This window comes from Peromyscus leucopus, chromosome X, assembly GCF_004664715.2.
Source record: "Peromyscus leucopus breed LL Stock chromosome X, UCI_PerLeu_2.1, whole genome shotgun sequence".
In the NCBI taxonomy this organism is placed as follows: Eukaryota; Metazoa; Chordata; class Mammalia; order Rodentia; family Cricetidae; genus Peromyscus; species Peromyscus leucopus.
Genome location: NC_051083.1, coordinates 31,421,507 through 31,442,870, shown reverse-complemented (window position 1 = coordinate 31,442,870; position 21,364 = coordinate 31,421,507). Strand labels below are relative to the sequence as shown.

Sequence of the window (21,364 nt, the reverse complement as noted above, 5' to 3'; positions counted from 1 at the left end):
AATATGTGCATGCTTAGTGCCCCTGGAATAGGAATTCTAGATGGTTGTGAGCCACCATGTAAGTGCTGAGAATCGAACCCAGGTCTTTTGCAGTAGCAGCAAGTGCTCTTATCCCCTAAGCCATCTCTCCAGCCCCACCCGTACCCCATGTTCTATATTCTTAACAACAAAGCATTATGTGTACTGACTCTAACAGAAAAGACAAAAGGAGTGATTCTGTCTCTGTAGTCATACAGTACATATAAGAACTAGAGCTGCTTCTTTTAGTGTAAAACTCCCATCTTTGGCATTTTCTCAAAAGTCTCAAAACTATAGTACATTTTATTTCAGTCCCAGGAAGCTGTTGTTTACATATAAGACAAATTTCTAAAAGAAAGATAAGAAAATGGCAAACGGTTTGCATGGTGCTACTCTAAGAATTTGCCCAAAGGATTTTTTTTTTAAGAAAAAGTAAGATTAGGATCAGATTCCAACATTGGCTAAATGTGTGAAGCCAATACTAAAATCAACAGGGAGAGCTGACCTTTCCAAAGGAGCTGTTCCATGTCAGAAGCCACGGAAGTTACTGCTTGATAATATCTCAAAGCACATCTGTCCCACCTGAACAGTTCCTACTTCTTGTTTAGAAGTGCAAAGTGCTTAGGCAGAACCCTGTGTTCTTAGAGCAGGGCTTCTTCAACTTTTGCCACTCATGACCTTTTTGCCCAAGAAATGTTTACATAACCCCAAGTATATAGGTATACTAAATAGTATTACAATTCAAAGATTCACTGATAATAAATCACAAGTAATCTTAATTTAAAATAGTTATTTGTATACCCATAATTCTACCATTTGTTCAAGACAAAAGCAAATTGGCAAACTAATGCAATGGATATACTTCTTTGTTTTTACATAAAAATTAAATTCTGGAGGAATATTTGATACTACAGGACACAGAGCACCTTAACACTTTACAGAGATGATCATTGTCAATTCTGAGAATGCAGAATACATAAAAATGTAGTACAACATGGAAAAGATATGTTAAAGAAATTTCAGAATTTTTTTTTAATTTTAAATTTTTTAAAAATTCTACCCTAATCCAAGCCAAAATTCACTGGACAATTTTTTATGCAATTCAATTTCTAAAATCAACATTCATTCGTGTGTGTGTGTGTGTGTGTGTGTGTGTGTGTGTGTGTGTGTGTGTGAGAGAGAGAGAGAGAGAGAGAGAGAGAGAGAGAGAGAGAGAGAGAGAGAGAGAGAGAGAGATCTCATGTAGCCAGGCTGGTCTCTTAATTTGCTATGGAGCCAAGGATGACATGACCTTGAATTTCTGATTCTACTTCCCCTACTTCCCAAGTGTTATGATTGTAGGCACGAGCCCCTGCTCCATGCTTAAAAGTCAAACATTCTAACACAGTACAACCCAAAGTTATATTAACTTGATACTTACATGCCCAGTCATGGTAGTAGGAAAATAGTTTTGAAAATCTTTGTTTTCCATAATTAAACTACTGTTTCTAGAAGCACAGAGCACTTTGTACTTTCAAGGGGGGTCCACTACAATTCATGACACGCAGGTCTCAAATCTGAGCCAAGGTGCTCCAGGCAGCACTCGCTGGGCCTGTGTGATGGGCTAGAGAGTACAAGGTGCACACTGTGTGGTCAGAACCCGGACTGCAGTGAAGGCAGTGGGTGAGTGCTGCCAAAAATACCCAAGATTCGCTGCATCTCTGATTCTGAATTACTTAATTAATTGGGGGTTACTGCACACTCAGTTACACAACCCCATCTAAGAAGCTGGCTTCTCGAGTGAAAAACTTGCCCCTCCTGGCCCTCTACACCAACCTTACGTTCCACACCCTCTATCACCAACAAAAAAAAGGGGAAAGCTGTTACTCATCACCATGGGGTAGCTTCAATCATCATATTGACCTGACCTACAAAGGAAGGCTTGTAATTCATAATTAAACAGAGTGCCAGTGCACCAGCTCCTGCATTTGCTAGATAAAGTTACATTTTGAGAGGGAAAAAAAATCAATACTCATTTTGATTTCACAACTTTAAACAATGGAATGTTGGGAAACTGCTCCTGACAAAGCATCCTGCTATACATTCACCCAGCCACCTGTCACTAGCATCATTCTCCAACACAAAGGGCTATTTTTATGCAGTACACTACAGAGATAGATAAAACTTGTTGCCATGGCAACACCAAGTTTTCCAGAAGATATGTTAATCTGTAAAAAATGCAAAAGAGAACAAAGCTATTTCTTTGCATTTGCTTTTAAAATATATGAAGATGTGAGATTGGGGCCTCAGTGGGCTTACGGAAGATAAAAAGAAATCCTCAGTACATACATATACATTTACAGATATTTTTATTGTATAAATTAAAGGCATATGAGATGATGTTTTGGCATGCATATCCATACTGAAATTATAACTAGAATCAAGTAACTTAACATTTCCATCAGCTTCCATTGTTACAATTGTGTGTGGCAGCAATTGTGCATGCTGGTATGTGTGCATGCATGCACATAGACAAGTGTATACAGTGGGAATGCCTAAAATCTACACTCTCAGTAAATTTTCAATGTACAACACATTATTAACTGAAATCCTGCTGTATGTTAGACTTAGAGGCTTGTGGCACCCTTTGACTCTTCCCTATCCCCTACCTTTCCCTGACTCTGCTAGCCGTGGCTGTAGTCTGTTTCTATGTACTCAACTTTTTCAGATTCTACATATACATGAGATCAGGTAGTAGGTTTCTTTCTGTGTCTGGATAATTTTATTTCACTTAGCTTAATGTCCTTCTGGTTCACCAATATTGTCACAAATAACATAACCTCGTGGTGATATTGTATTCCCCAAAATATTGTGTACCCTAATAAACTTATCTAGGGTCAGAGAACAGAACAGCCACTAGATACAGAGGCTAGAAAATGGTGGCACTCATGCCTTTAATCCTAGCATTCCAGAGACAGAAATCCCTCTGGATCTCTGTGAGTTCAAGGTCACATTGGAAACGGCCAGGCATGTTGACACACGCCTTTAATCCCAGAAAGCGAGCCTTTAATCCCAGGGAGTGGTGGTAGAAAGCAAAAAGGTATATAAGGCATGAGGACCAGAAACTAGAAGCTTTTAGCTGGTTAAGCTTCAGGCTTTCGAGCAGCAGTTCAGCTGAGAGCAATTGGGATGAGGACACAGAAGCATCCAGTCTGAGAAAATAGGAACAGCTGAGGATCCGGCCAGGTGAGGTTAGCTGTGTGGCTTGTTCTGTCTCTCTGACCTTCCAGCATTCACCCCAATAACTGGCCTCAGGTTTGATTTTATTAATAAGAGTCTCTAAGATTCGTGCTACATAACCTTTTGAAAGACTAAATTATCGTCCATTGTGTACGTGTGTGTGTGTGTGTGTGTGTGTGTGTGTGTGTGCCATAATTTCTTCATCTATTCATCTGACAGACGCTTAAGTTGCTTCCGTATTTCAGCCATTGTGAAAAAACTGCAAGGAACATTTGAGAGCAGATTTCCCTTAAACACACAAAAGAGAAATTGATGAATCATGTGGCAGTGTGTGTGTGTGCGCGCGTGTGCGCGTGTGTGTGCATAGGTATTGTACTGGGCATCAAACTCGGGGCCCTTTATTTGCTGAGGAAGTGCTGTTCCCCTGAGCTACACCACCAGCCCCATTTTCTTATCTCCTTTCTTGTTTTCTTCAGGAAGCCCCATATTCCTTGCCATAACAGCTATCCTAACCTACTCGCTCAGCAACAATCTACCAAGGTTGCCTTTTCGCCACATCCTTGCCAAGGTGTTATCACTTGTCTTTTTGATAATTACCCTTCAGAACAGTTGTGAAGTGGTTTCTCACGGTGGTTTTCATTTTGCTAATGATTACTGAAGCTAAATGCTTTTTCACATCCCTATTGGCCATTTGTATGTTGTCTGGGGGAAAATTGTTTACTCAAGACCCTTGTCTGTTTTTCTAATTGGCTTGTTTTCCTGGTAGTAAGTTGTATGAGTCCTTGTTTTTTTATATGAATTTTTTTTATCATGTAAAGGGTTCATAAATAAATATGTTCTCCCTATTCACAGGCTGTCTTTTTCTTTTCTCTTTTTTTTAACATAGAGTCTCTCTACTATGTAGCTCTGGCTGTCCTAGAATTCACTATATAGACCAAGCTGGCTTCAAACTCTTAACTCACAGAGATCCATCTGCCTCTGCCTCCCCAGTGCCAGAATTAAAGGCATGTGCCACCATATCCAGCCTCATAAACTGTCTATTTTGTTGTTCTGTAGTACAGAAGTCCTTTAGGTGGAGAAGAACAACTTTTATTTTTTAAAAGGTTTATCTTTATTTCATATCTATTGAATTATTAATCTGCCTGTAGATATATGCACCACATTCAGGCCTGGTACCTGCAGATACCAGAAGACGTCATCAGATCCCCTAGAACTACAGCTACAGATGAGTTACCATGTAGATGCTGGAAACTGAACCCAGGTCCTTTGGAGGAGCAGCAAGTGCTCTTAACCACTGAACCATCTCTCCAGCAGCAACAAAACTTGTTATTTTTACTTCTGTTATATGTGCTTTGGGCATGATATGCAAAAGGATCACTGTTAGGCTAAGAATATATAGCTCAGTGGTTGAAACCCTATCTAGTATATGAGAAGTCCTTGGTTCAATCCCTGATACTACAAAAAGAAAAATATTTTTCTTATAAAGAAAATATTATAATAAAATATAAAAAGGAATAGAGTCAGATGTGGTGATATACACCCATAATTTTTGCACTCCAGAGACAGAAACAGAAGGGTCTAGAGTTGGAGGCATCCTGGGTTACACAGTAAGACTCTAGTATCAAACACAAATAGCCAAAGCCAGTATCAAATATCCTTCCTCCCATGTTTTCTTCTGTAAGTTCTACAGTCCCAGGTTTTATATTTGGGTCTTTTTATCCACTTTGATTGTTTTTTGAATATAAAAAATGGTTTTTATATATGTTATAAAATGAGGGTCTGGTTTCCTTCTTTATAATACATGTAAATATTCAGTTTTGCCATAATTTACTGATAAATATTCCTTTTCATTATGTATACATCCTTGGTGGCCTTGTCAAAACTTATATACTTGAATTCACTTCTGGGCCAGCTAGTCTGCTCAGTTGACTTACAAGTCTGTTTTTATGCCATTCTGATTACCTGTTTCCTTCTAATATAATTTGAAAAACATAAGTGTGGTTGCTTTTCTTTCTGAAGACTGTGTTGGCTATTCTGGGTCTTCATAAACAGCACATGAATTTTAGAGTTTTTTTTCTACTTCTGTGAACAAGTCTTTGAAATTTTTATAGGATTACATTAAATATATAAATCACATTGGATAATGTGGACATTTTATTTGGGTTTTCTGTTGGGGAATGGCTCTCATGTAGCTGGGGCTAGCCCTAAACTAATTATGCAATTAAGAATGCCCTTGAACTCCTGATCCTTCTGCTTCCACCTCTTGAATACTGGGCTTACAGGTCCAGCTAATGTGGACATTTTAACAATAGTAATTCTCCCCATCTAAAAGCACAGAATATCTTTCTACTTACATGTCTTCTTAATTATTCATCAATAGTTATTGTTTTCAGCAGCTAGGTCTTTCACTTCCCCAGTGAAATTCATTACTGATTTTTCTTTCTTTTTAAGATCATCATAAGTAAAACTATATATAAATCAGGCATGGTGGCCCATGCCCTTAATCCCAGCACTAGGGAGGCAGAGACAGGGAGATCTCTGTGAGTTTGAGGCCAGCCTAGTCTACATAGTGAGTTCCAGGCCAGTCATGGTCACATAGAGAGACCCTGTCTCAAAAAAATTGGAGATACAGCTCAGTGGTAGAGAGTGCACTTACCCAGCATTCCTAAGGCTCTGGGCTTGACCTCCAGCACTGCTTCCAAAAAGTGCAACTGAGTTTGTGGGTTAATTTGGTATTTAGCAACTTTATCAGATTCACTTATTAGTTCTAGAAAACTTTAGTGTTTCTTCCAATAATGTCATCTGAAAATTGGGGCAATTTTACTTCTTCCTCTCAGATTTACATGCCTTTTATATCTCTTTCTTTCCTCTTATTGCTCTTTTTTATTTTTTTTTTCATTTTTGTTTTATGTGCATGACTGTTTTGCCTGTGTATGTCTGTGCACCACATGTATGCAGTACAAAGGAGACAAGAAGAGGACATTGGGTCCCCTGGAAGTTACAGATGGTTTTGAGCTGCCATTTAAGTGCTAGGAATTGAACCTGGATCCTCTGGAAGAACAGCCAGTGCTCTTAACTACGGAGTCATCTCCCCAGCCCACTCCTATTTTTTAATGTGATCTTATATAGCCCAGGCTAGCCTCTAACTTGCTATATAGTTGAACCATACTTTGAAATTATGATCCTATTGCCTTTACCTTCCAAGCACCAGGGTTACAGGCTTGACCATCACCCCAGGCTTGCCTGACTGTTCTTGCTAGTAATTTTCTATACTGTAGTTTTTGACTGGTTGGTTGGTTGGTTGGTTTTTGGTTTGTTTTTTTTGTTTTGTTTGTTTTTCCGAGACAGGGTTTCTCTGTGTAGCTTTGCTCCTTTCTTGGATCTCACTCTGTAGACCAGGCTGTCCTTGAACTCACAAAGATCCACCTGCCTCTGCTCCTGAGTGCTGGGATTAAAGGCATGCACCACCACTGCCCGTCCAGTTTTTGGTTTTTCAATACAGGGTTTCTCTATGTAACAGCCTTGACTGTCCTGGAACTCACTCTGTAGACCAGGCTGGCCTCGAATTCTCAGAGATCACCTGCCTCTGCCTCTTGAGTGCTGGGATTAGAGGCATGCACCACCACCCAATGGGTATCCTTGCCTTGAATAGAATCTTAAAAGGGAAGCTTTCAGTTTTCAACACTGATTTTGATATTAGCTGTGGACATTTTTCTATTAATGTCCTTTATTATGTTGAAATTTTTTCTTCCATACTTATTTTGTTGTTAATTTTTATTAGGAAAGGATGTGGAACTTTGTCAAATGCTTTTTAAACATCTATCAAAATGGCAAAAAGAATTAGAAATAGGCATCATGGTACTTGCCAGTAATTTCAGCTACTCAAGAGTTTGAGGCAGCAAGTTCAAGTCCAGCTTGGACTGCAACGTGAGTTTAAGTCCAGAGTGAACACCATGTCTCAAGCAAACAGGGAAACAAAGTAAATGGTCAAAAAGGATATGGTGGTTCATGCCTATAATCCCAACACTTGGGAGGCTGAATCAGGAGAACTACCATGAGTTCAAGCCCAGCCTGATATACACTGGGAGTTTCTAGCCAGTTGGAGCTACAGAATGAGATTCTGTCTCTAAAACATAATGAAGGAAGGAAGAAGGGAGGGAAAGAGACAGGTCACAGCCTTTACTGAGATACACACATGTAATCATGCCTTTAAGCAAAAATCCAACATCTACAGAATCGATATGAAAACAATAACTCCTCCCCTAAGACAATATCAGGAATGACATCAAGTGGAAACAAATCAGAGATGCCAGACATTCTACAGGCACAAGACAGCCCTCTCAACCCCTCACAACAACTTCTCAGAGCAAAGGTGTCTGGAGAGCTGAGGTTTACAAACCTTGATCATGGAACAAAGAATAATTTAAGAAGCTAAAACATCCACACACTGAAATTTACATAGAATATTCTTCTTGCCATCTCTCAATATTAGAACCATGAAAGTACAAGAATATGTGCAAAGGAGAGATGATAAAACATTTCCAAGTTGAGTGTGGTGGTGCTTACATTTATAAGATGGAGAGAAGAGACTAGAGGATCAGAAATTTAAGATCATCCTCCACTCCAAGGCCAATTCAGGGTCAACATGAACTACATGAAACTCTGCCTGGAAAAAAAACTAGAATCAGGGCAAGTGGTATGGCTCAGTGGGTAAAGGAACTTACTGCGAAGCCTAACATTCAGAGTTCAATACTCAGGATTCATGTGATGGAAAGAGAGAACCAATTCCTTAAATTATCCTTTGACCCCCCACACCCACACTATATATATAGTGTGTGTATAGGTATATATACATATACATATATATGTGTGTATATATACACACACATACAAATTTCAAAGAGGAAAAATAATATAATTAAACTAAAAAAACAGAGCATATCAAATGCCTCTGAGAGCCAAAAGCTGCGGGCATACTGACATCTGTTTTTCACAAGGCTGACTCTGAACTAGGAGAGACAAAGAGATTACTGTGTTAAGTATGTCCTTTTGAAAGCATCTGGAGCAAACTTTACACATTGCAAAAAGAGCGCCTGGGATTGAACCCAGGACCTTGCACATGCTAGACAAACACTCTACCATTGAGCTATACCCCTAATATTTAAAAAAAAATTATTTTGAATGTTTGAGACAAAATTTCCTTAAGTTGTTCAGGCTAACCTAAACTATGTAGCCAATAGAGGCCTTGACTTTACCATCCTCCTACCTCAGTGCTGCAAGTTACAAGATTATATCTGTACTACCAGGCCTCGCTTAATAAACAAATCCTGTTTGTTTCTCAAGACAGGGTTTCTCTGTGTAGCTCTGGCTGTCCTGGAACTCACGCTATAGACCAGCCTGGCCTTGAACTCACAGAGATCCACCTGCTTTTGCCTCCTGAGTGCTAAGATTAAAGGTTTGTGCCACTACTGCCCAGGAATAAACAAATCTTTTTGTTTGTTTGGGTTTTTTGTTTTGTTTTGTTTTGTTTTGTTTTGTTTTGTTTTTCAAGACAGGGTTTCTCTGTGTAGCTTTGCGCCTTTCCTGGAACTCACTCTGTAGACCAGGTTGGCCTCAAACTCACAGAGATCTGCCTGGCTCTGCCTCCCCAGTGATGGGACTAAAGGTGTGCGCCACCACTACCCAGCCTCATTAAACAAATCTTGATGATGTATGGGGTTTATTTAGTTATTCAGGAAATTCATTCAGTTGGAACCCCAAGCTGACAACCAACCTATTCTCTCCAAAACAACAACAAAATGCTACCAACAAATTAAGTCAAAACAAACACCTCCCAGTAGCTTCAAGTTAAGAGCCTCTCCTGGTCCTGAATGACATAGTGATGTATAGCAGTGGTTCTCAATCTGTGGCTCAAAACCCCTTTGGAGATGACTAGCCCTTTCACAGAGGTCACATATCAGATATGACCCTTTCACAGGGTCACCTAACACTATCCAAAAACACAGATATTTACATTAAAATCCATAACAGTAGCAAAATTACAGTTATGAAGCAGCAATTAAAATAATTTTATGGTTGGGGGTCAGTACAACATGAGGAACTGCATGAAAGGATCATAGCATTAGGAAGGTTGAGAACCACTGATGTAGAGGATAGGCGAGTTTCTCAAACCTGTCAAAATGATTTTTGCCTTCCAGTCTGTTAGAGCTAAGGGCTCTCACACAGACAGCATAAAGAAAATAAGCCCAGCAAGCAGCTGGCACTTGCTCCAGAGTGGCTCTCCACAGTCTGTCCTAACTCTTTTGTCCTTCGCCCTGCACAATGACGCCATGTGAGAGGGCAGGACAAAAGGTAAGGAGCACAACTCAGAGATGGGATTGCAATGACTGCCGGGGACCTGAGGAAGCAGCTGAGCATCCATTCACTCTAGGCTTCCAGCAGGAGAGCCTGGAAGCAGGAGGACCACAACAGCCTTGCAGAACCTCGCTCCCAACTTGGACAACAGAAAGCTAGGCAGAACAGATATTTCTACACCTAATACCATGTAACTCTTCAGAGAAAGGCTTCTTAATTTTGCACCAAAAATTTATTTAAGGGCAGTATTTTTGAAATGTTTAATGTTTTCCCTAGATACTTTCATATGTGGTATATAGATGTCTTCTAAAAATAACGTTTTAAATGCATAAAACACTTAAAATGAAACATATAAGACTATGAAAACTATATTGAAATATAAACCATCAAAACAATAAAAACCAAATATGTGGTAGGAATACATGTTTTTACCACAATGAATAAGATCAGCCAATGTTGGAGCTGGAGAAATGGCTCAGTGGTTAAGAGCACTGGCTGCTCTCCCAGAGGACCCAGGTTCAATTCCCAGCACCCACATGGCAGCTCACAATTGTCTCTAACTCCAGTTTCAGGGGATCTGACACCTTCATACAAATGCACATAAAATAAAGTTAAATAAATTAGTTTTTTTTAAAGATTAGCCAATGTCTATCTACTGCAATCCATTCCTGATATATCCCTGATAAATGCATAATCTAAAATTCTTTCCATTTTCCTAAGACAGGGTCTAACTGTGTCACCCAGGCAGTTTCCACACTCATGGCAATTCCCTGCCTCAGCCTTCTACGTGCTTGTAAAATATGTGAGCCACCAAACACAGTTAAGCATCCTATTTCTATAAAAGTACTGACATTATTAAGATATGTTGGCCATATACATAACAAAATGCTCAATTTCTGTTGGGGAGGCTGATAAAAATAAAGATGTGGGGCAGTTGCCAGAACAGTGGTACAAACCTATGGTCTGAGCACTTGAGAGGTTGAGGCAAGAGGATTACCTTAACTTTGGCTCCAGCCTGAGCTACAGAGACAATATCAGGCTGGCCATGACTACATAAAGCCAGTCAAGACAACACAGCAAGACTGTGTCTCAAAATACGTACTATTTTCAACATCCAAATTGACAAAGTCTTGAATTGGACCCCAAGTTTTGCTTTTTAATTTTTTGCAGAGGTCAAACCTACCTCTCACACGTTCACGAAAGTACTCAACCATTGAGTAGCATTCTCTGTACCAACATATGTTTTTCTACTTCTTTTTCCTACCTCCTTTGAGTTAAGAGGAAAAACAACTGACCTAAAGAGTAAAGCAGAAAATATCTAGGAATATAGACTTACCAGTTCTACTTGGGCTTAAAAAAACAATTATATATGAAAACCAACCCAGCACTCAGGAAGAAGAGGTCATCCTCAGTGCCACAGTGAGTTCATTAACAGCCTGAGTTACACTAGATCTTGTCAAAAAGGGTAGGGGGATCAACCTTCCTTTCTTTCTTCCTTCCTTCCTTCCCTCACTTTTTATTTATTTATTTTTTTAGCAATTATGCCTGGCAGAGGTTTTGGGGTTGTTTTGTTTTTGTTGTTGTTGTTGTTATACTTTTTTTTTTTGGTTTTTCGAGACAGGGTTTCTCTGTGTAACTTTGCACCTTTCCTGGATCTCTCTCTGTAGACCAGGCTGGCCTTGAACTTACAAAGATCCGCCTGCCTCTGCCTCCCGAGTGCTGGGATTAAAGGCATGTGCCACCATCGCCCGGCTTCCAAAAATACTGTTTTTTAATAAAAAGCTAATCACAAGAATAGCGTTCTGTTTCAGATAAAACATAGAAAGCAAGCATAGTACAAATACCTTAAGGTATCTCCCCAATAATTCTCATTTCCTATTGGTAGTATTCTCCCCTGAGTACTGACAGAACCTGTGGCTTGCTTCTAGCCATCAAAGGTAATGGGACATCATTTCTCCTAGCTGGTTGGAGAGACGGTCTCCCGCTAGCCTTGAAGAAGCAAACAGCTGTGCTGTGAATTACACAGAGAGAGGGCCATGCCAATGCTCTTGAGGAGCAGGCTGGGACTGTGGCTCAGCGATGGGGGCTTGCCTAGCATGGATAAGGCTCTGGGTTCCATCCCAAGGACTGAAAGTAACTTTCAAATCACCAGCAACTGCATTCTACTAACAGCTATGGGAGGTTGGATGAAGTCCCTAAGTTCCAGAAGCAGGAAGCCCCCCAGTCCTGAGTGACTTGGGCTGAATGACCGGTTGCCTGCCAGTAGATGTGCAAGAAGAATAGAATTCCATAAATAGAAAATATAGGGGACTTGACTATAGAAAACTAGGATTTGGGGTGGGGGCGCTAGAAAGGAACAAAACTAGCTTGTGGAAATTTCAGTAATTAGCAAACTAACCCATGATTCCCTCCAAACCAATTTCCTATGCCCTTCAAGCAGGCCAGCCCCAAATCAGGAATGTGAAACTGGGACAGTTTCAAAGCTCTTTTATTTCTGGACTTCACTTGGTTACTTTTTCATCTCCCTGTTCCTTTCTCCAAGGTTTTCTGCTTCTTTATTAATTTTTCAAGTAACCATACAAGGGAATGGGCTTCATTACTGCATGTTTCATAGAAATGTATAAAAAGATACTTTGTTCTTAGACATCCCCTTTCCCCAATGTCCTCCTCTATCACCCCTGCCCACGTCCTATTGGTCTCCTTGTTCCCCACAGATTACATTTCTTCTGCTTTCATGCCACATATATTCCATTACTTTCTTTTTACCCCTTCTCAGTCCCTACACACACACACACACACACACACACACACACACACACACACACACACACGCACGCACGCACACATGCCCTCCCCCCCCAAAAAAAAAATCTAGATTCTACAGGAAAGAAAACACATATTCTCTTTTCTCAGTCTGGCATATTTCTCTTACCATACTGATTTCCAGTCCATCCATTGTGTATATATATATACTACATTTTCTTTATTCATCTGCAGGTGGGCACCTAGGCTGGTTCCAGTTCCTAGCTATTGTGAACAGTACAGCAGTATACACAAATGTGTAATTAGCTCTGTGGTGTTCTTTGCCTATATGTCCCCAACTATTACAAATCAGTTCTCAAGCACCATTACCCCACATCCAATAGCTTGATGTAGAAAACCATTGCCAGTGTTACCATTTAACCACAGGCTATAGGTACGTTTTCCACCCATCTTAAACCACTGTATGCTCCCATCTCCTCCTGCCCACTCCCAGGTTCATTTCTTGAAGATAAAACTTGTCAAATATATGTCTGAGACTTGCTTTACAATAATAGGAAGAAGGGACCAAAGTTAGAAATGTAGATTAATGGTGCTGATCTTTAGTCATTAAGTACCACTGAGGTCTACTATATTATTGTATCTATCTGTTTGAGATTTTTGTGGGGTTCGTTGTTTGAGGTTGTGTGTATCTGCTGACTCCTATTTGCCAAGAGGTCCTGCAGCAAAAAAGAAATAAAGAAGAAAAAAGGAAAAGATGTAGCCCAGGCAGTCCTGAAACTCATAATCCCCGTGCCTCTCATCCTTTTCAGAATTTGCCTACTAGCAGGCCCCACCACAACAAGCAAGATTTGGGGTTTTTAAAAATGTGACATATACAATGGAATTCTACTCAGCAGTAAAGAAAAATGAAAATTTCAGGGTAAATGGATATAACTGAAAAATACTATATACTAAGTGCAGTAGCCCAAGCCCAGAAGGACAAATATCGAAAATTCTCTCTTATATGTGTATCTTAATGCCAAATCTTTAGATCTGAGTATATAACCTGAAGTAACTGTAGAAACCAAGAAAATAGAAAGGGACCATGAGAGGGTGGGGAAGGAGCTCCATATAGGGGAAAGTAGGACACAGTTGCTATGAAGGAGGAAAGAGAAAAATGGGGGCGTCTAACTGGGATGGAGGAGGGAAAGTAATACAGAGGAGCAGGGAAGCAGGAAATAAATAACACGAAGGTCGTTTTTAAAAGCTTAAGGAGTCGGGCGGTGGTGGCACATGCCTTTAATCCCAGCACTCAGGAGGCCGAGGCAGGTGGATCTCTGTGAGTTCGAGACCAGCCTGGGCTACAGAGTGAGATCCAGGACAGCCAGGAATACACAGAAAGACCCTGTCTCAAAAAAACAAAAAAAATTTAAAAAGCCATAAGGAAACATTTTATAAGCCTACTTAAAATATATAACTTACATTGATATGTGTGTATGTAGGTTCATACAGAAAGACAGACAGACAGATAGATAGAGACAGAGAGAACATTTAGATGGAGTTGTGCTACATGGAGTGATAATGTTTCCTGCAAGAGCCATAGATATCTAACAAAAACCCCAGTATCAGGCATGAAAAACCTTCCTTCTGGTTGTTGGTCAGGGAAATCCAAGAGACTACCTGAACAACATAAGCTATTGCTATTGCCCTTCGTTGCCTCCCAGAAGTTGAAGGTAAATCCCCATTGCTGAACACCTGAGCTGGATTTTACCAGAAAGCCTCCCCCTCTCCCACCAAGACTAGCTTTCATAGTATCAGAAGGTGCTAGGTAAGCTGCCAGGAGAGAAAAAGCAATCAATAGTCCCAGCCAATTGTAAAGCCTCCGAACCACAATGACTGGCCCAGCAAGATTTCACCGAAGGTGCAATAACAGCACTTTCAGATTGGGGGTAACAACACTGTGTAATTGGACTTAAAGGGATGCTCAATATGAAGGATTTCATGTCTGGTACTATAAACCTAGCCAACTATCCATGGCTGCAGAAGTCATAGATCCTGGGGGACAACCTACTACTGCCATTTTTTCCTAAACCAATATAATTTCTAGCTGTCTTCCAAATGCTTACCGCCTGCCTACAGATAAGTGTAGCTCTCACACCTCAGCAAACTAGCTGCTTTTTGTAGGACTGAGAATATACTACAGAGATCCACAACTGGCCAAAATGCAGAGAATAAATGACCACAAGGTGCTAACTCCAATTGGTATAACTATAACACAACTGTCACACCTAAGGCGCAAGGAAAATTAAGGAAAAGATTGAAAGGGCCAGAGGAAGGATCAGGACACCTGCTGACACTCTCTTCTACATGAGAGAGGAACTGCACCCATGAAATCTCAAGATTTTGGTTGCATAAACAAGACCTGAGTAATGACCCCAATTGACATTCTAATGTGGATGGCAGAAATTCCACAAGGCCCCACCTCTAGATAGAGAGCTATAAGCAAGTAATGGCTGCTGAGAGAGGTCAACAGTGAGAGCAAAACCAAGGAGGAGAGCTACAGTCAGTCTTCTCCAGGGACGGGCCCCCATAGGTTATCCAATCCCAAGTGGTCAGCCCTAAACACATGTACATATGGGCAACACTAATTCCCTCAGGGGTGTGTGTGTAGGGGTGTGTGTGTGTGTGTGTGTGTGTGTGTGTGTGTGTGTGTGTGTGTGTAAGACAATAATAAAGAAGAGGTCTCATGAATTTGAAAAGAAGAGGTAATATGGAAGGAGTTGAAGAGAGGGATGGAAACGACGTAAATTTTAAAAATAAATAAAAATGCCATGTACCACAACAGTAACAGAACTGTGCTGTGTGTGTGTGTGTGTGCGTGCGTGCGTGCGTGCATGTGGTTTGTTTTTGTTTTTAATTTTGTTTTTGAGACAGTGTCTTGGTGTACAGCCTCAGCTGGCCTGGAACTCACTATGTAGATCAAGCTGACATCGAACTCAGAGATCTGCCTGTCTCTGCCTCTGCCTCTTGAGTACTGGGATGGAAGGAAGGCATGCGTCACTACATTTCTTTTTTCTTACTGGAATGTACTGAATGTCTCTACAATTTTGTTCAGATGACTGAATAACCCAGAAAAATTGTTGCCACTGCTACTGATGCATGACATACTAATATTACTAGTCATATATATATGCATAAGTATGCACTTGTGTGAAACCGTATTTTTAGAAACTTTAGTTGTACTATCAACTATGGAAAAAAGTACCCCAGTTTGCCATGTTGAGTTAGCATTGTACAGAAATTAATAGCCCTATTGGTCTAGAAATGTTAAACTTAGAAGTTTTTCCATTTATGTAGGGGTAATATACTGAATTAAATATGTAAAGTCTTATCGATGTGAGTTTGATCACAGAAACTAATATTCTCTAAATAATAGGAAAAAAAGAAAGGCTAGTTAGATTAAAAGGCCTCTGTGACCCTCAAGAATATCAATGTGCATTCTACTACCTATGGGGTATTGTTAATGTTCATGTGTGTTTAGAACAATCCCCCAGTTGTGTGGCATTGTGCATAAATCAGGAAGGTCACTTACTTTCCTTTGGCATAAAGATCTCTACAACATGGCAATGATGACTCACTGTAAAAGCGGGTAATAAAGTTTTCAAAAGGAAATAAATGAACTGATGGGACATGTGTCAACAAGGACAAATTCCAAAAAAAATAACAATGAGAGGAGAAACAAGTTGCAGAAGGTTGTGTAGAATACAATATGTCTCATCTGAAACTGAAATAACATAAAAATATTTTATTTTATTGATCATATATATATCATACCTATGTATATAAAAAAATAGAAAATAATTTTAAATCATGCATACTTAAGTATAGTCTCACTACGCAGATCAAGTTGGCTTCAAATTTGCTAGCCTGCCTCAGCCTTCCCAGCACTGGCATTATAGGCATGCCTCCACCTGCACCATACTTCAAATATCCTTTTAACCAGACAGTGCCTTGAATCTGGTATTGAATCCCTGGTACTTATTGTATCTGCTGATGCAGTATTTAAAAAATTAACTTAGCATGGTAGCCCAGTCCCAATGAATACATCGATAAAACACCCTAACGCCTAACACTTGGGGATCATTGTGGAAGAGGGAGTGGGAAGATTCTAAGAACCAGAGGTCCAGGGAGTTTACTGTGAGAGTGTGTCTCCTAATACTCTCCAAAGCTACACCACCATGACTGCCTCAACAGGAGCTGATCAAAGACAACAGCAATATACATAGATGAGGAAAGAGTCCAAGAGAGCTCAACCCTATACAAAGAACTAAAGCAACTGAGGAATGCTGAGTGGAGTCTTCCCTGGAGAAGAGCACACCAATTGGTTATCCAATACCAAATGGTCAGCCCTGAAAACATATGTACAAGTAACATTGTACAGACTAAATAGGCTATATTTAGGAAGATATATGTATATACAAATACATATACGCATGTAACAACAATGAATTTAAAGAGAGGCCCTGAATTTGAAAGAGAGCAAGGAGTAGTATATGGGAGGATTTGAACAGAGGAAAAAGAAGAGGGAAATAATGTAATTATATTACCCCCAAAATAAAAATAATTTTAAAATTAAAAGAAATAAGTAGTTCTGGCTAATAATCTCACACATAACAGGAAAAATCTTCCCAATACGGATTTTGTTGATTTCCTTAATGACTAAGCAGTTTCTTCAAAGATTTTTTTTAACTTTTAAATGAGTGACTTGTGGTAGCACACATCTGTAATCTCAGCACTTGGGAGGTAGGGGCAGAAGCTCAAGGTCAACTTTTGCAACATAGTGAATTTGAGGCCAGCTTGGGCTATCAGAGACCTTGAGTTGAAATTTTTAATGACCTCTCAGAGAAGAGATTGTGAACAGCAATTTTAAAAACATCCCCGACTGATCTGGAGAGTTAGCTCAATGTTTAAGAGCACATGCTGCTCTTACAAAGGACCAGAGTTCAATCCCCAGCACCCACATGGCAGCTCATAACTGTCTGTAACTACAGACCGAAGAGGATCTGATGCCCTTTTCTGACCTTGGTGGGCACCAGGAACACACATGGTACACATACATGCATACAGGAAAAGTGCTTATACATATAAAATAATAAAATAACAAAAACAACTTCTCACAGCCTGGACATGCTTCTTTACCATAATCTGACAATCAGATATTAATTATTAGGCTTTCCCCCAATTCAATAATTTCTCCTGATAATATAGATTGAACAGCATTTTATAACTAACAATATTGATGTCCAAGAGTGGCCTACCATAAAACTGAAAATCAATTATAACTATAGCCTGAAACATGCACAGCATCTCTAGAGAGTGATACCATCTAAAAAGTGGACATTATAAAGTAGTCTGCATGTTTGTTAATTCATTGAGTCAAATATAAACTTTGTCATTTGGTGGTAGCTATTGTATGCTACAATTGTCCCAATGATTTAATGACCTCCTACTATGCCCACTCAAAGTCACAATCACCTCCCAGAGATAGCATCCTGAAAACCAACCCTTTAATGTGTGGACCTTTAGGAGACTCTTAGCCAAACCATAGCAAGTGTTGGTGTTTTTATAGATAATTTATAAGTGTATAGGTATATAAATCCCATATATATAATTTTATGCATACAATTTTAAGTATATACAAATACTTCTATATCAACTGGAGAAAAACCCTAAAATAACTTTGTAGGCTTACTTCCAAGACTAAATAATAGATGCAGTGGTTTATTTATGCACCAAAAAGAAAATAAAATTATGGTTTTTGTTTGTTTCATTTTTTTGAAACAGAGTTTCTCTGTGTAACAGCCCTGGCTGTCCTATAACTCACTCTGTAGACCAGGCTGGCCTCAAACTCAGAGATCTACCTGCCTCTGCCTCCTGGGTGCTGAGATTAAAGGTGTGTGCCACCAAGCCCAGCAAAATTATATATTTTATAGGGCATTTATTCCTGGTTAAATTCTCCTCCTTTTTAATAATAATAAAATAATAATAATAATAATAATAATAATTTTTAAGACAAGGTTTCATTTACCCAGGCTGGCCTCAAATTAACTATGTAGCTGAGTATGACCTTTAACTTGTGACCCTTCTGCCTCTACTTCCTGAGTGCTGAGATTTTAAGCACGTGCCACCATACCTGATTTTATGCAGTGCTGGGAACTAAACCCAGTGTTTTGTGCATGCTAGGCAAGCACTCTCCCAACTGAGCTAAATCTCCAGCCCTAGATTACAATAATCTTAATCGTATGCTTATTAAGAGGAAAACCTGGCCATTAATCATAGAAACTACCAGATCTGGTTATTGTCTTGATGATTTGAGCAGCCATACCTGTTGGGCCAGTTAAATCTAAACTTACAAGTTCTTGTTTAGAAGGGAAAGGGGAAATTTTCTACACTTGTTTTTAAAAAGTTAATACACTAATGAGGAGAAACAAATGAAATCAGACTGGGCACACACATATCACCAAAGTGATGGATAAAACTTCGATGGCCACTAGATGACAACTTTGATTACCTTTCCCAGTTCCACGTGACTTTAAATGTTAATTTTTCCCTGTACAAAGAGTAGTGGGCTATTCTAATTTTAGTAAGGTAATGGGTGTATTTTATTTCTCTGAGTTTAAGAAGAGAGCATAAAGCTCAGACTTACTACCAGCAATCTAGGAATGGCCCCTTTTGCTAACAGCTGAAATAGTCTTTTGCCTGCAGTTTTCCACTCTAAGTCCCTGTGCCTTGAGTTCTTTTTAAATTATGTGTACTTCAAGGAAGCATCTGTTATCACACAGGAAAGCCCCCTCGCCAATTCCTGAGGAAACCTCAAGCAACTTTCATATGCCCCTTCCTCTTATCACATTTGATGTATTACTGACCACAAAATAATCCCTGCCAGATACCCAGCCCACTTATTTGGTGCATTGCCTCGGACGTTTTAGTAAATTTATTATGCTCAGGAGTATCCTGAGGTCCTTGTAATAGCTACAGTTTGTTTCAGAACACTGACTTCCTCATCACCTTGTGCAACTCAACTGCTTAGCAGCAGTGGCCGAGCTATCTTCTCATCAAGGAATTCTACAGGAACCAACAGCCATGCTAAATTCCGTGAATACTAATCATGTTCAGAAATCCTAAATTCGAAAAGGTGAACCAAGTGGCTAAAATTACATTCAAATATATGAGCATATATGTATGCTCCAGTAGTGTAAAACAGTCTCCAGGGACAAAAAAGAAAAAAGAAAAATCCCACAAAGGCAATGGTCTGGCAAGTGAACCATAAAGCCCTCAGCACTCCCTAGGAGCTACATTTTAAAGCATTGATCGTCACTGTAACTATTCAGTTGGTGTTAGTGACCTTCACACTATTGCTTTTTAAGTAAAGATTCATATTTGGGGCTTTATATTAACAATTTTATCACCAGTTACTGCTGGTGACAACAAATGACAGACAAAAGGCTTAACAAGCAGTCTTTCTCCAAGCTTCAAGGAAAGCACAAAACAAAAACAGCACCTGCTGTGAACCATCCCTTCCTCCTTTCCAGGTATGGGGCAGGCAGAAAGAAGCTATGACACCCTTTGTTTCATAACTCATGTCAAAGTCAAGGAACAATAAAATAGGAAACTACAGCTGTAGACTTCTAAGTCCACCCCTGGACCCAAATGGGGAACTTAACTTTGGACTTGACCAGTGCTCTTTTCTTGCAGCCCCGAGTCCCTGTTCTACAACTGGGCATTAAGATTTTTCCAGTTTCATACTAATAATCAGAAATATGTTAGTGAACAAATGTATGTAGCAGATACATATCACAAATATAAAGAGAGGGCGACACATAGTCCTAGGCCAAGAGCCATACAGACACACACGTACACACCCTTCAAGTTCAAATCCCAGCAAGGCACCCTGAGTGTGCAGTCAACAAAGGGAGGGGCAGGAGCAAGGAACAGAGGTTAAAGCAGACTGCAGCCAAAACAAACATCACTTCCAGAACAGGGCAAACTTTGGGTCTGGGAGGCTGTAGAACCCCCAGGAACGACAGGGGCGTTAGAGTCTCTCAAGGGACGAAGAGAGCACCCAAGCACTGGGCGAGGAGGAGATGAGCTGCAGAGGAGGCTGGTGTCCCTGGGGACAAGGGCGTCGCCGCCATCCTCGGCTGCACAGCCCCCCTTTTTTTTTGCCGCCCTGACCGCCGCCCTCCAGATCCCCAGGAATAGTCGTTGTCTCCCCCATTCTTCCACAGACACTGTCCCCACAGACCCGCGAGGGATAAAAGAGCGCAGAGACTTACCTGGTGCAACGTCTCCGGTGGCAGCTGCGACGCTCGGAACAGATCGGCCACTGGACCGGCGGCCGCAGTGGCAGTGCGGGGGCGACCCTGGTAGCCTCGGGAGGTCCAGGTCCCGGGCCCCCGCTTGCAGCGCCTGCACAGCGCGCAAAGAGCTCAGAGTAGCACTGCTGCTCGCTATCGCTCAGCAGCAACGGCGGGGCCGCGCCGCAGCCTCCACCCGCAGCCACCTCCATAGGGCCTTCTGTGGGGTCCCGGCCGAGCGCTTTCCCGAGTCGAGGTGCCGGTGTCTCCGCCAGGGCCACCACCACCGCCTCGGCCTCCGAAGCCGCCGCCCCCACGCCCCGCAGCTGCAGCGCCGCCGCTTCCTCCAAGAGCGCGCCAGCCCCGCCCCCCGGGCTTGAATGTTGTGCCTCGGCTGCGCGGCACATGGAGACAGGCGCGGCGCCGACCAATCAGAGCCCGGGACCCCACCTGGGCCCCACCCCTGATGGCCGCCTCGCCCCGCCCCTTGGCCAGGTAAGGAGTCCAACTCCGGCAGCTGCCCTCCCAAGCCTTTCACCTGCTCCGAGGGGGAGGCCAGACCCGGCGGCGAGTGGCTACTAAAGTCCACACAGCTCCTGAGGGGGATCTCGGGCTCTCCACCCTGGCTGGCAAGGGAACATCTGGACACACACACACAAGAACAAGAGGGCTTT

The 21,364-nt window shown here is 41.0% G+C and overlaps 1 protein-coding gene across 1 annotated transcript in view; it reads right to left on the bottom strand.

Annotated features, from left to right (window-relative positions):
- The window catches only part of Reps2 (RALBP1 associated Eps domain containing 2), a 230,421-nt gene extending 209,387 nt beyond the window's left edge, over positions 1 to 21,034 (bottom strand). Inside the window, 2 exon segments of the mRNA XM_037198871.1 lie at positions 20,670 to 20,746; positions 20,749 to 21,034. Coding sequence (XP_037054766.1) covers positions 20,670 to 20,746; positions 20,749 to 20,902 — 231 coding nt within the window. The 5' untranslated portion in view covers positions 20,903 to 21,034.
- Between the last annotated feature and the right edge of the window lie 330 nt (positions 21,035 to 21,364).